The sequence below is a fragment of the Syzygium oleosum genome, unplaced genomic scaffold, assembly GCF_021117445.2.
Source record: "Syzygium oleosum isolate NSW1041296 unplaced genomic scaffold, Sole_v2.1 Sole_v2.20, whole genome shotgun sequence".
Lineage (NCBI taxonomy): Eukaryota > Viridiplantae > Streptophyta > Magnoliopsida > Myrtales > Myrtaceae > Syzygium > Syzygium oleosum.
In genome coordinates, this window is record NW_026607504.1 from 4,563,539 (window position 1) to 4,578,450 (window position 14,912).

At 42.5% G+C, this 14,912-nt stretch overlaps 1 protein-coding gene and 1 pseudogene across 2 annotated transcripts; both read left to right on the plus strand.

The window, feature by feature from the left end:
* The first annotated feature begins 4,387 nt into the window (after positions 1 to 4,387).
* On the plus strand, positions 4,388 to 6,636 carry LOC115683740 (NEP1-interacting protein-like 1). 2 transcript variants are annotated; one of them, XM_056320694.1, is made up of 6 exons: positions 4,388 to 4,715; positions 4,836 to 5,028; positions 5,514 to 5,692; positions 5,808 to 5,891; positions 5,989 to 6,162; positions 6,287 to 6,636. In XM_056320694.1, the coding sequence occupies exons 1-6, from the start codon at positions 4,710 to 4,712 to the stop codon at positions 6,407 to 6,409; spliced, it is 759 nt and encodes a 252-aa protein (XP_056176669.1). In that variant the 5' UTR covers positions 4,388 to 4,709; the 3' UTR covers positions 6,410 to 6,636. The 2 variants fall into 2 exon arrangements, with proteins under 2 accessions (XP_056176669.1, XP_030464201.1); XM_030608341.2 differs by having other exon boundaries at positions 4,391 to 4,715; positions 4,817 to 5,028.
* A 3,302-nt stretch (positions 6,637 to 9,938) lies between these two features.
* Positions 9,939 to 11,860, plus strand: LOC115683651 (aspartyl protease family protein 1-like; annotated as a pseudogene).
* Positions 11,861 to 14,912: the final 3,052 nt, after the last annotated feature.

Below are 14,912 nucleotides of genomic sequence, written 5' to 3' on the forward strand. Positions count from 1 at the left end.
TTGTTGCTCCTGCTTGTTTATGACAGGAAAGTTGAAAGACTGTCATTTTGATCTTCATACAAACATCGATACTATACAACTCAGCAGCAACTAAAACATGCATAAAATCAGAAGAAAAAGTGGGACTTGACCTATTCGAGGGTCGTCGAGAGCTGGCAAAGCATAGTACTTGCCAAACTCACCACCGTCAGGCTTCTCAAGCGTCCTCAATATGCTTTTCTTGAATGGATTCTCACTCCCTGCATCAAATAAAAGAAAGAACTCGTTAATCACACGACAGGACGTGCTCAATTCGTCTCAAGAACTCGACAGAAAACAGTTGAAACGCATGTTGGATCGCATTTCTAAAAGATTACCCATCATCGAATTCGATACACCAACTGGGTCTGCGAGAGAGAGGGAGAGAGAGGGAGGTTGAAGCTGGGTGTGTTCAACGTCGTGATTCAGATGAAGCAGTGAGCTCTTGTCGTAATGTCCATGGCAGGCGCAGTGAAAGCCGAGAGGGACTTGTTGAGAGCTCTTACGCGAGGATTTTCCTGAGCGAGACACGAAGCTGATCATGACGAAATCACAGTTAACAGAGAGTAGTCCGCTCTTTGGCATCTCCTCCGCAGTCACGTATTTCCAACATCTGTAGTTCAAACTGTTCCTGCATGCAAATCACATACAAGCACTACATGATAAGCATCTTTCGTTTTTTGTTTTCCTCTTTCTTTTTGGCTGTTTTGTGGAGCAAAAACACTACGTAAATGGCCACAAAACATGTTCGAGAATTATGATATTTAGAGCCCCGTTTACAGTTGTTTCATTTTATCTTTTGTTTGCTTTTAAGAAGTAAAAAGAATAACCTTTTTTTCTATTATTTTCTCCGCAAATTTTTAATTTCAAAATAAAAAAAAAATCACATAGATTTACGTGTCAACATTTATATAATAAAATTACGGGCTTTTCGGATAAATAAAAGTTAACAATACTGCGCAGCAAAATGTATAAAAAATAAAAAGTAAAAGTCGTTGCAAACACAGGTATGACTGATTAACTAGCAAACAGTGATTATAGAAAAAAAAAAACAGAAAAGCAAACATATACTAATTTAGTACAATGTTTAAGTTAGGGCGTTGAAGAAGTCCAAAAATCACTCGGCTATTATATCTGTGGACCTTATAGTTAGAGAAAAGTCCACACACATATACTAATTTCATATGGACCCATGACCAGCCCATTAAATGAAAGAAGTCAGACATACCTTCCGCTAATGGCTAAGGCCCAAACATTAAGGCCATCCTATTTTAAAAATATCATTATGCCCATTTGAGAATGGCTTCGAGAGAAATGTCGTGGAGAACACGAAATTTCTAGGAAAATAGGATGGATTGTAGTATTAGAGCGTCTCCTGTTAATTTTGTCTGTGTTGCAAGAAGTTTGAGAGGGTAAAACTTTATAAATGTAAATTTCATCACTCCGACAACTTTTTTGGTCAATGTTTCTTTTGATTCCGCATAATTTTTTCGAGTGGATCGTGGCCGAGGAGTGATCATGGATCGAGGCTGAGGATCATGGATCATCATGGTCATGGAATGATCAGGGCTCACATGGATGGCAAAATCTGACCTGCGTCCGAAAATCGCCGCTAGTTTCTTTAAAATTATCAGTATCAGGAGGCTGCTGTAATTCCATACGAAAGCAAGAGCGCGTGGGTCAAGTCCCATTTTCTAATAATGAACCTCAACTGGCCCTAATGTAGATAATTTCAAAGAACTTAGTGGAGATTTCGAGATACGGGAGCAGAGTTGGGACCATAATGAAAGTTTGTAATTTTTTTTAAGCAAAATAAGTTCGGAACAAAATTGAATCTGGACCTGAAGTTAGGGACTTTTCGGAGAATTTAAGCCATTCGAGAATTCTTAAACCTTTCCTTCAATCTCTTTCTGTTTCTTTTCCGTGAAGATAAGCAACGCCAAAAGTCACAAAAAAAAAAACAAATCAATTGTATAAATGAAGAGAAACCTATTTCCTGCGAGGATTTGCTCAGTGGTCGTACTTTCTCATCGTACAAGACACCCTCATGTCCTATATTCTCATCCTAAAATGCCTCCGATTTTTACTGCTCATAAATAACATTAATTAAAATGAGTGAGCTTCGCCCCCCATGCCGGGCTCCACAATCTTTCTATTTATTTGTTTGTTTATTTATTGCATTGTACCAAACTACTCGTGCCGCTATGCAATCTTTTAAATCGATGGTCATGACTGTCACGGCTCTCACGACAAAAAAAAAAAACAAATAGATCTTAAGATGCGTTCGTCTCGCAAAAAATGAGTAATTTAATGATTGCTTATATTGTTTAGAAAAATAGCTGACGGAAATTATTTTCATCATCGATAACAATACATGCGTACATATTTTTGCGGGCGATGAAAAAAATTTCCATTCATTTATTTTTCTACACGATGTAAGCGATCATTTTTTTAAAAATATTTTCCAAATCACTCATTTTCCTCGAAACGAACGCACCCTTAGATGACGTCCGAGTTCCGTGGCCTATGTGCTCCACTCTCGGTGTTCGTTCAGCAAATTCGACACGAACATCGCGGGACTACATCGGGGTCGTTTTCTTGCCTTATTACAACCCGTACTAGAGAATTTACAACCCGGGTATCAAATAATACACGCCCTCTAATGGATGGATGGGGTCGATGCATTGCTGTGTCGTCGTGATCCATATATGCAGGGTGGTGGGCGATGTGTCCCCACGCAAACGACGTGTTCTTTAAGCCATTCGCGATATTCTATTGTTCGATGGTGACGATTCAAAGGGATGGTTATGTCCGACATCGTGTTCAATCAATGTGAACACTTCACCAAATCTCTTTCTTTAATCAGTAGCCTTCGAGAAGAATGATCAAGAGGATAAGGTCGAAAACGCAAAGATCGGTGCATGCGCATGCTCACCAGGTTCTATGTATAGATATGCTCACGTGGCAAACATTCAATCAAAGTAAAGTTATTTTTAGAGATTCGATACTTTTATGGGTTAATACTACGAAAAATCTCAGATTGATATATTCGTGATAAATTTACCTCAAATTAATTTTTTGACCACAAAAATAACCCCAAACTAGCATATATGCGACAAATTTACCTCGAATTATTTTTTTTATCACAAAAAACCCTAAATTGGCACATTTATGATAAATTTACCCTCCGTTAAATTGAATTAATATCATGAAAAATCATAAACTGGTACACATGTGACAAACGAAGGGTAAAATCTCAAATTAGTACACCCATCAACTGCCATGTGTCATCCAATTCAGAAATTTGACGGTAAAATTTAACAGAAATCAACGGACGGTAAAATTGTGATAGGTGTACCAGTTTAAAGTTTTTGATAGTCAAAGAATTAATTTTGGGTAAATTTGTCACATATATGCTAGTTTGGGATTTTTCGTGGTATTAACCCTACTTTTGATTATAAAAATTTGGCACATCGTCGTGCCAAATTAGCATTTGATACTCGTATTATGTTTCTATTAAAGCGGCGTCGGCGAGTTAACTCGTTAATTTTATTGTACTAATAAACATATTGTACCGATTGTAATATGTCTTGTAAAGTTGGGATCTTTCTTCGCATTTCTTAATTTTGGCTTTATGTCTCACCCTATATCGCAAGCCCTAGAGGTCATTTTTTTGAAACCGATACGCAAATTTTGGTTGACCACATTATAGCTCCGACGGTTTGGATGAAAGTTTGGTTATATTGATTGATTACTGTTGAAATTATGGGCAAGGTTTGAAAGATTTTCAAATATGCAGTAGGCCTTTTAGGAAAGTTGGCCCAAGTCGAATTCTAGAAGGGACCCCGCAACCAAATTTCAAAAGGGTGCTAATCAGTGACGGATTTGCGAAAACTCAGGAGGCAGAATGCAATTCAATCCTATCGTGGGACGGATTTGCTCTCTGTAAAGGGTGCTAATCAGTGACGCGACAAGCACGTGTCGGGAGCTCCGGTCGAAAAGAAAAGACGGCCGGAGTCAATGCCAGGGGCCAATTGCACCCGACATTAAGACAGTCGGGGAAGCGATTCGTAACAAGTACCGAAAATTCGGGGAGCAAAATGGAATTCACGAGGCCGAAGGCAAGGGAAGATACTTTCCAACGGGGGTTGAAGAACCCAAAATCAAAACTTTGTGTGGACCGCATGAAATTGGATACAAGAAGATATGGATTGGCCGTAGGCGGACGTCAAAAAGCAGGTACAACCAGCATCGCTTTGCTTGGTCCAAACCGAGAAGAGAACAGGAAGAAGGGGGGGGGCCAAACGAAACGAAACGAAAACACGTCGACAAAAGCTTTCGTTTTTCCCTTTGTCCCATCTGGGAGACGACAACGAGTGACACCGACGTAGTCAAGATCCATCGGCTGTTTCGCTCCGTTCGTGCCCAATTCGTGCTCCAATCAGCGTGCGCGTCGGATCTTTCCTAGGAAGTTTCTTCTTCTTCTTCTTCTTCTTCTTCTTCCCCTTCTTTCTCCCTCGTGTTTCTTGGATTCATCACGAGGGGAGAGGGAGAGAGAGAGAGAGAGAGAGAGAGGTGGGAGTTGTTTGAAAAACAGTTCTTGGAAGAAAACGGGTGGAGAGGGAGAGAGGGAGAGAGGGTCCACAAAGGAACCAAAACCAGAAAAGAAGAAAGAGAGACATGTCTTGTTAATGCGGGTAGGTGGATGCGGTCTCTTTTCGTTGTCTCTCTTGAGGGGCTTTAAGCGTGCCCATCTCGTCTTAACCCCCTGTGTCTATAAAGACGCTTTCATGTGAAGGCTCCGACCCCTCTGATAGATCACGAGCGCACCCATTAGTGTTTGGCGAGGAAAGATGGAGTTTTACGAGCACCCATCGCCTCGGTTCGGTCTGCCATCGGGTTTCGTAGCCGCGGGTCTCGTCGAGAGGGTCTGGGAGATGTGCAGCGTGGCGGTTTCTGCGATTCTGGGCAACGTCGTCTCCGCGATCTTCACGTTTTTCTTCGCGGTTGGTGAGTTCGTTTCTCTTGAATTTGTTGTTCTGTGTCGTCTTCTTTTATGGTCCCCTTGTTTCCATCGAAGCATTCTTGATTTTTGCTATTTGTTCATGTATTGGCGGGCCAATGGCTGTATCTTCCCCCACCCCTTACAGTGAGCTTATCTGACTATTTCGTCTGTTCTCTGTAATTTTGGGATGAGGTGTTTCTTGTGCAAGTTCTTTTTGTGTGTATTTCTGATGTAAATCAACGACGGCTGGATTGATAAGGGACATTTGTGATCTTAATACATGATAGTTTGGCTGAGTCTGGTTCATGTTGTAAGGGGAATAGAAAAGAGTTTGTCACAAATGAGAAGTGCTTGGAGGGTTTGAACGAAGCTTGATGCATTTGAGTACGAGTGGCTTCGATGAATTCGAAACATGACGCGATGACGATTCTGTTTTTTTTTTTTTTACCATTTTTTACACTAAAAAGGATGGAAAACCCTGTTGCTGCAGTGGGTACCTTACTTGGAGCTATGACCGGAGCTTTGATCGGCCAAGAGACGGAGAGCGGATTCATTCGAGGTGCCGCAGTTGGAGCCATTTCCGGGGCTGTCTTCTCTATTGAAGTCTTTGAGTATTCCCTTCTTCTCTGGCAATCAGATGAATCTGGTGTGAGGTGTCTTCTCTATTTGGTGCGTCACTTAGCTTCATACTCGGATTAAAGATACGATCGGGCTATACCATTTAGTTTCGTCCTCAAACAGATTTCACTGACCATCATTTATCCTTGCCTCCTCCCAATCGCAGATCGACGTCATTGCAAGCCTTTTAAGTGGCAGACTTGTTCGCGAGCGCATTGGCCCTGCCATGCTGAGTGCCGTACAAAGTCAGGTACCTCGGATGAGATTTACAATTAGCGGTAACTAATTAAATTGCTAGCCCGAGGATAATGAAACCTGTACTCATTATGTCAACGAATTTGATTCAGATGAGTGCTGTGGAACCAAGATTTGAGGAGTTTCAGAATATTTTTGACACCGGCAGCAACGGGGCAAGAGGTTTGCCTGGAGATTCGGTCGAAAAGATACCCAAAATTACGATTACTAATGATAATAATGTCGATTCTTCTGGGGAGAAAGTCTCTTGTTCAGTGTGCCTTCAGGTATATCTCATTAGTCTTATAAGTAGGGGCTTTTGCTTTTGGCCGTGAAATAGATAGAATTAGAAGGGCCATAAATCACAAGGAACTCATCAAACTTGACTCTGCTTGTGATATGCAATTCCAGGACTTTCAGCTTGGAGAGACGGTTCGGTGCTTGCCTCAATGTCGTCACATGTTTCACCTACCTTGCATCGATAAATGGCTCATCAGACATGGCTCTTGCCCATTGTGCCGAAGGGATCTCTAATTTTGTAAATTCTATAACAAGAAAAGAGTTGCTAATCTACATCTTCCATGCTGCTTGTTTTCAGTGCTTGTTTTTATTTGACCCTTTTTTAAGCGGGGCAGTGCATAGGTCCGAGTTTTGTAGAGTTGCTCTGGTAATGTCAGCATACTATATACCCTGACCAGTAGATGGTTTTGTATGACTCTTATGTACAGAATTTTTGATCTCCTACTTTGATTCTCTTGGTATGCGAAGATCTCCCTATCCTCATAACTGAGAAAATCTTGAACTGAAATATGAACCTCCAAGGGGTGGATAGTGAGCCGGCGGTGCATGAAATTTTAGGTATCTGCTTTATGATGTAGCTTTGCGTGTTGAGATTCATTACCCGTGCACTTTGAAATGTTCAATCTAGAGGCTCGTTGGAATTACTCCGTGTAACAAGAGTTATGGTGCATAAGCTTTTGTTCATTTATTTCTGGAACATCGGTATTGAACAAACCAGCTTTTCGGCTCTCTGCAACAGAGGCGCTGCTTCTGAGATGGTTTTGGTTGGCTTTTCCAAGAAGCAACGAATCAAGTATGTATGCAACATTGTGCAAGGCTTAAACGGCGTGAAATGAAAATTAGAAGGCGGGAGCAAAAGATCATTTGGCCGTCAAAGAACCCCGTGGTGTCGTGTTAATTTGACCACCAGAGTTACCTCGGAGCACATTTTGCCACCATCAAAGTATAGCATGTGAATATGAACTGAAGAAAACTTGCCCATTTTCTTCCTCTTGGAAGGTGCTCCCAATTTGCTAAAAAAATCGTTGAGACCTGATCGAAGCAATGAAACCAAACCCTCAGCCATATTATGTCGACGGAATAGAGAGGCCTTGGATCGCTGGATCTCCGTCCGCGACACCCCTGAGTCGTCAAGCAGATTACTGGAGCTGGCAAACGCAAGAGATGCTGGATCTCCGTCCGCGACACCCCTGAGTCGTCAAGCAGATTACTGGAGCTGGCAAACGCAAGAGATACAGGCGGAGAGGGTGAGGCGGAGGCGTGGTGCCCCAGTTTGCTTGGGCATTTTTCCTTTCCATTCAAACCAGTGCTGTGTAATTTTTGGGTCCGGATTAGGGGTGAGCGTTCTTGAGTGCTGTTGGTCCCTGTATTTGGACAAATTGATACGATGTATAAAGTCGAATTTCGACTCCTTTAAACGAATGTGTGCTGTTTTTCTTTCTTGCTTCCCTAAGCAAGCAATCCCAATCGCATGTAAATAGCCATTTCTAGTGAAGCGATATTGGATGTTCGGTGACATTTAGGAGTTCCCTCTGCCTGGGGACATTGTTTATTTGTCTTCTTCTTCGTAGTTGTTTTGTCCGGTCAAATCATCGGTAGGTGCAATGCGGTGAATGTGAATGTTCTGGGGGTTTGGTTCGTTAAAAGTCCGACTGGGTTATGTTTTACTACTTGTTTGTCTTTTTACAAAAAGAGTGTTGCTTGCATCCATCCACGTACGCATGGACCGTCCTTTGTGATGCTGTGCCTGTTGTTTGTCTGGGAAATTAAATATTTGTTTCTTTTGTCTGCTTAGAACAGCCACTTGGGTAGGGTACGATATATATATATATATATGTATATATATATATATATATATATATATATATATATATGTATATATATATATATATGTATATATTCCGATTGATTTTGAAGTTGGACATGAACATTCGCAACTGTTCTGTTATCGCTACCGTTGAACGTGCCATTGGTCTTTTGAAACTCCATATTTTTGAAGTTTTTCCTTTGGTTAGCCTTGCTTTCAATCGATGCAGAGTTTTGATTGAGTTTCTGGTCTGAGGTTCGCTATAATTCCCTCTATGAAATACGAGGTGTGATTTCCTATTGGCCACTTAAATCTTTTGGCAGGGATAATCTTTTCATTTTCCAGCTGATGCTCCAGTCCCACGTGAACCGAAAAAAGAAACACCGGTTGTTTAAGAAGAAGCAGGTCGCTCTTGATGTTGCAACCTGCAGGAAAATTGAACCAAATTTGTACAGCATGTTCTTCTTGTTTTATATTTTTTACCATTTTGGCTTGTATAATATTGATCATTTTTGTTCCTCACACGGATACCGGGTTTAGTACAGATGAGGTGTGACGATCCACGGTATAAATCTGCGATTTATTTTAGAATTTTTTTTTATGAGGTCGATGTCCCGTTGCACCCTTCATGGGACCTTTTAGTGTTTATGTACAGTATATCATCGGATTTTCAAATTAATGTTCCGGGAAGATCTGAATTTCATGGAGGGGCCACAATCCTAGAAGTGTTTGCTGTACTGAACACTGAACACCAGTGCAGCAGAGACTAGTCCTCGTCATGGCCATGCCCATGACCGTTGAGCCACCCCGCTCAGGCAGTTCTTTAATCAGCCCTATCCACCACCACCATTAATATCCAGCTTTTGCACACACTTTCCTCTCATGAAAGAACGACGAAGGAAGAAACTGGTAACACTTTAACCCAGAGAATCAAAACCCCCGACTGATCTTGCTCAACTCTTGCCGCGCAATAACGTGACTAACAATCTGCCGTCAAAAGTCGGTCATATCTTCACATGAGCTTGTACACGTTCAACAGAGGGGCGTGTATACAACTGTGGACGCTGATCCAGCACCTTTAATCAAATTCAGTCTCCACCGCGACGGAATTTGGAGGCCTCCAAGTAGGTGTTGCTAGCAGATTCACTGAAGCAGACACATCACTACTCGATACATAGTATCATTCCACTTATAGAATAGAAAAAGGTAGCACCGAGACAAGGCGTTGGTCAAACAAAATTCGATCTTTGGTTGTCCTTGATAGGACCTCGACCCGCCTACTCGTGTCTTGTATGGATATGCTGGGAGAGGTGCTCCTAAGTGTGTATACAAGTAAATCGACACAATAGGTCCTAAGAGTGCATTGGCGCTGCCACATTGATGCAAGGAGTAATGTTCATTCACGAATGAACATTACCATAATGCCAAAGGAATGTTGTTTCTAAGAGATCCTAAGAACATGCCGCAAATCAAGTCAATTGATATTGGAAGGTGCAATCACGATGATTGTTTTGTCGACGGCATTTCATCATAAACTCCAGAAAACTTTTGCTTCAAATATTGATCTAGCGTGGACAAGGATCGCTAAACAGATTCAGAAAAACGGGGGAAAATCACCTTTTACAACTGGTGGTTTGAGTGGAATTAAACCTCTGTATCTTGTGTTTGTTAAATCACGCTTCAAGTCTAGCAGTTTTTAATGCTTTAGCCAATTGCACTACTCCATCGGCAAGAATCATATAAAGAGGGAAAGAGAAAAAACCCCGCCTTTTTCCAACTTCCCCAACTGTCAACTCGAAAATAGGAAGTTCCTCACTCTCCCTCTCTCTCTCTCTCTCTATTGCCACTTCTTTCTCTCTTCTATTATACTACAGAAACTCAAGCTTGGGTTCAACTTCTCTCAAGAACTGAGTACTTTCTTTTTACCCACCTTAATTTACTCAGGTTCTCCTAACAATGACACCTTCGTCATTTACATGTATGATCATCATCATCATCATCCTTCTGTTCTCCTCTGGGAGTTCCGGGGCTGCAATGGCCGCATCTTCAGCTTCAAGATGCATCACCAATTCTCTGAGCCGGTCAAGCAATGGTCCCAGTCAACCGGAAAGCTTTATCCGGCAGGTGGTTGGCCTAGGAAAGGGAGTCATGAGTACTATGCCGAACTAGCGCACCATGATCGGGCACTTCACAGGCGCAGTTCATCGGGTGCCGATTCGGTGCTGGCATTTTCCACTGGCAACTCAACTTTGAAGATCAGCTCCTTGGGATTGTATGTTATCCTCAAAGATGGTTATTTGTTCCAACATTAAATAAGACAATTTGTTCAGTCATATTTGAGTCCTCAGTTGGATTCTTGGAGAGAACTCATCTTTAGCATATTAAATTAATACTTTCATTGAATTTGTTTGCTCGCGTGTTTTTGGCCCATCAACTTGTTCAACTTTTTCAAAAGGTAATATTATCTGCATCGAATTTCTTTCTTTGATTTAATCAGCAAAATTGTTGGAACATTCGACTTCTCATACGAAGGACTTCTATCATAATTCATAATAGGCATGCTCTCTTGGGCTTCTGGAAAGAATTGGTTTAGAGTATTAGCTGGTGCAAGAGGATTTTGTTTTCTGGCACTTGAATTGAACTGTTTCTTGAAAGAGGATAGAGATCATTTCCCCGTACATACTTGCTAAGTATGTTGTTTTCTGGGTATCTTTGGCGGCTACCTGCAGTCTGCATTACACGACAGTGCAACTTGGTTCTCCGGGAGTGAAATTCCTGGTGGCGCTTGACATTGGCAGCGACCTTTTCTGGGTTCCATGTGATTGCTATAGATGTGCGTCTATTGAAGGCACAGCTTATGCATCCGTATGCCGGTCTCATTCTTGTGTCCTCTTAATCTTTGGATCATCTGATCTTTTCCCTGAGCGTGGGGTCCATCTAACAGAAAACAGAAAGACGTTTCTTTCAACAGCAAATTTGATTGGATTCGGAAGTCAGCAAATGACTGAATGTACTTCTTTTCTCTTAATCAAGGAAATCTAGGAACATTATGGCACTAATGTCCCCGTGGTTATAAGAACAACTATGTTCAAAGCTCCAAGTGCATGAGTGTGGGGGATACAATTCTTTAGTTAACTGGTGTAGCTATCAGTCCCTTGTATCATTATAACCTCAACATGAATTACAATTTTTTGATCCAGGCTATAATCTCAGCACTTACAACCCTTCGGTATCATCGACAAGCAAAATGGTGACTTGCAACAACAGTCTTTGCACATGGCGTGGCGATTGTGTCAGAGCATTCAGCAGTTGCCCATATTCCGTGTCCTATATATCGGCTGAAACTTCGAGTTCTGGAGTTTTGGTAGAGGATGTCCTACATTTAATCGCAGGAGACGAAAGCCATGAACACGTTGAGCCTGAGGCATACATAACATTCGGGTAAGTTCTTGAACATCACATCTTTGATCTTCACAGCCTCTGAATTCATTCAATCAACATCACTATAACAGATTATGCTATTGGGAGTTCGCAATCATATTTGCCTTCCTTATTTGCATAAGGTATATCTCGATATCAGTTTCAATTAGCAATGTATATGCAGTTGTGGACAGGTGCAGAGTGGTTCTTTCCCGGATATTGCAGCTCCCAATGGATTACTCGGCCTCGGTATGGGGAAGATATCGGTTCCTGGCATTTGTCGAGGGAGGGCTATATAGCAGACTCGTTCTCGATGTGTTTCGGGCACGATGGGGTTGGAAGGATCAATTTTGGGGATAAAGGTAGTCCTGACCAGGATGAGACCTCGTTTAATCCTAACCTGTCAAAGTAAGTGGTAACTTCTCAGCATGATAAGAGTTCTTTTTCCATAAGAAGAAACTTATCCTGCAACTCATGTCCATAAACTACTTTGCAGACCGAGCTATAATGTCATGGTGGCTCAAATTTAGATAGCAGAGACGCGACTCGGTGTGAACATCACCGCTCTGTTCAATTCCAGAACCTCCTTCACGTGCTTGACCGATCAGACTTATACCAGGCTGTGTAAGCTACATTATTTGATGCAGAACTGCATCGCTTCCTAAATGACTAGGTCGTGTCTCTGTTTGGTTGATGTTGTCGTTTCTGTTGCAGTTTCACTCACAAGTACAAGATAAGTGGCACCTTCATGAATCGAGAATCCCTTACTAGCGTTGTTATCATTTGAGCTGATGTTTTTCGGATTCCTGGAGACAATGTCAGTTTAATATCATTACAGTTATGTACTGAAAGCTAGTTAATTTGTGGTGATGGACAGTCCCAGTGGCAACGCCAACTTCGTACCAAGCATGAGTTTAACTATGAAAGGAAGCGACCAATTTGCTGTCCATGATCCTACAATTGTCATCTCTACTCGGTTAGCGAGCTTGATTATGCAAATGATTTCACAGATGTCTTACGTTCTATGAAGCGTAACTAACTCACATGACAGTTCAATTCTTTCCCGCTGTTTCGCAGGAGAAACTCTTTGTACTGCCTCGCCATTGTCAAGGATGAAGAAGTGAACATAATCGGCCGTAAGACTCGCGATCTCCATCCAATCTTACACTATCGTTTGGCAGGTCTAATGAATACTCATGAACAACTGAATTGTTTGTGCGGGACTCGGGAGTATCTAAATCCCAGATTCATGCTTATACAATCTACACACTTCATTCGATTTTTATAGGAATGAACCCGTTTTTCTACCGCAACTCCTTTCTTTTTCCAGAGAATTTCATGACGGGCAACCGAGTCGTGTTCGACCGCGAAAGGCTCGTTCCGGGGCGGAAGATATGCAACTGTCCGTGCTCTTCGATCCCCCGACCCACTTAACATTCCAGTCCTCTCTGATCTAGAGAGCCAAACTAATCACAACCGCATCATTGATTTCCAAACTCTAATGCAGGCTCCGACACGGAGGATCCTAGCGAACTCATCGGGAAGTAAGACACGGGAGGAGACGACGCCTCCCGAACGACCCCGGACGTGACGGGAGCGACAAAGACGGACCATCAGCATCCACACGCGTCATTAGGCTACCTCCTCACGTTGCTCGTGCTCCGTGCCTTGGCCGTTCTTGGGTCCACTCATTCGCAGAACAATCAGCCCACGCTCAAACAGAGCCTCGTGCCACATTCCTATTCCGCGATCATGCGACATCGAAGATTTGATCAAATTACTTACAGCCCCTGTCCATACGTAACTTCATCTCAGTTTCGTCCTCGCCGAGGTCAGAACTAGCCAGCGCAAACCTTGGACTTCGCACGCTGCGGTCGCCCGTCATCAACGGGAGACTTTTCGTATCAGGCGCGTAATCTGACGAAGCTTCCCCTCGCCGGCCAATATCGCTAGAGACGATGATGCCACCCTTTCACATTGGTCAACTAATCACGGCGGGCGAAGAAAGAAGGCCCCCTACATCTTCGGTCAAACGCCTCCATCTCCGCCAAGAGATTAGGCAACGAAACATGGTGATCCTTGATTCATGAATTCGGCAATTCTCTGAAATTGCAATGGCAAGAAATGTAATTAAATATCAAAAGATTCGTGGTCCTTTTTGTAAAAACGGGATTTTCTGAGCACCAGAAGTGCGGGAAAAAAAAAATGGCCTCATTCCCTTGGACAAAAAAAATCCCGATCTTGAACACACTTTACTTGCAAATCTGTCCCTTGTTAACGCTCCATCCAGAAAATCGTCACCAGATTTTTCGAAATTATCGATACCGGGAGGAGGCTGCTGCTGTCCGATACGAAAGTGCGGGGCCCTTTTTCCGTTGCTAATTGATTTTTTCGGCCCGAAATGGGCTAATTTGTCAGCCCCCTTTCATTATCTCCGTTTGACTTGGACGAATTGAAATCATCAAAGAAAAAAGGAGCCAAAAGTTCTTTCAATTTGGTCTCCGCCAAATTGATGGGGGGGCTGATTAGCACCTCCAAAGAAGAAGCAGCAAAGTCGTCCACGATTCACGCACCGTGGACCGGCTTCGGATTCCGCGTGTTCGGACTTTCTTTTTCTCATTTTCAACTCAATAAATTCATAGGGTATTCCTCTTTTTCAAACTTGTTACCAACTACTTATATTTAATCGCATATCGATTTAATAACGCGTTCCCGACGGCCAGAGCTCTAAACAACGAGACGATGATCCGCGTCGTGCCTAGGTACATGATGGAGGCGTATGTGCAATATTAGTTGAACTAGTTGCTACACTTCCCCACACAATATACTAAGGTTTCTTCTTCTGTTTTGTATGCGACGATCGTATGAAACATGGGTCGGAAAATTTGAGAAAGTAACTTAGGGAGGTCAGGACCTTATGGTACAAATCGAACGGCTAGGATCTTGCCACTTGTCCGCGCCTCGTTTTCTTTTCTTGTGGGTAACGCTAATGTTCTAGAACGTCAACGGCCGCCCGACAGCAACTTCCCAACGCCCTCCTCCTCCTCCTCCCTAGTCCGCCGTTGACGATGATGTCCCATTTGCATTTCCAATCCTTACTTTTTCTAATTTTTGCACTTTTGGTCACCATTCTTAAGTTTCAACTTTTCAAATTAAGCCCGAAAAATGGACCATCGGACTCCTTTCAAGTTATCGCCATCATATTACACTCTTCATTTTAATGAGCTTGCATGATCAAAGTTCGAATCAAGCTCGAGTCTTGAAAAATGGAGCTTCGCCTGGGCTCGACGAGAGATTCGAGCGAGAGCTCGAACGATGCGTCCGGCTCGGCTCGGCTCGGCTCGGCTCGATCCGGTTCGATTCGCTACGACACATCCGTTGCCATTCCAGATTATACTTATATTTAAATACGTGAAAAATATGAAACATTAATAAGTCATAAAATGAAAACTTATATTAGTGATTCCAAATTATACACTCATCATCTAGAGCCATGGAATATCGCAAGAT

Bases quoted from the DNA above. Each gene is read 5' to 3' on its own strand.
- LOC115683740 (XM_056320694.1), top strand. The intron at 5,029-5,513 runs GTGAGTTCGTTT...CTGTTGCTGCAG, and splicing joins CACGTTTTTCTTCGCGGTTG to TGGGTACCTTACTTGGAGCT. The intron at 5,693-5,807 runs GTGCGTCACTTA...TCCCAATCGCAG, and splicing joins TGAGGTGTCTTCTCTATTTG to ATCGACGTCATTGCAAGCCT.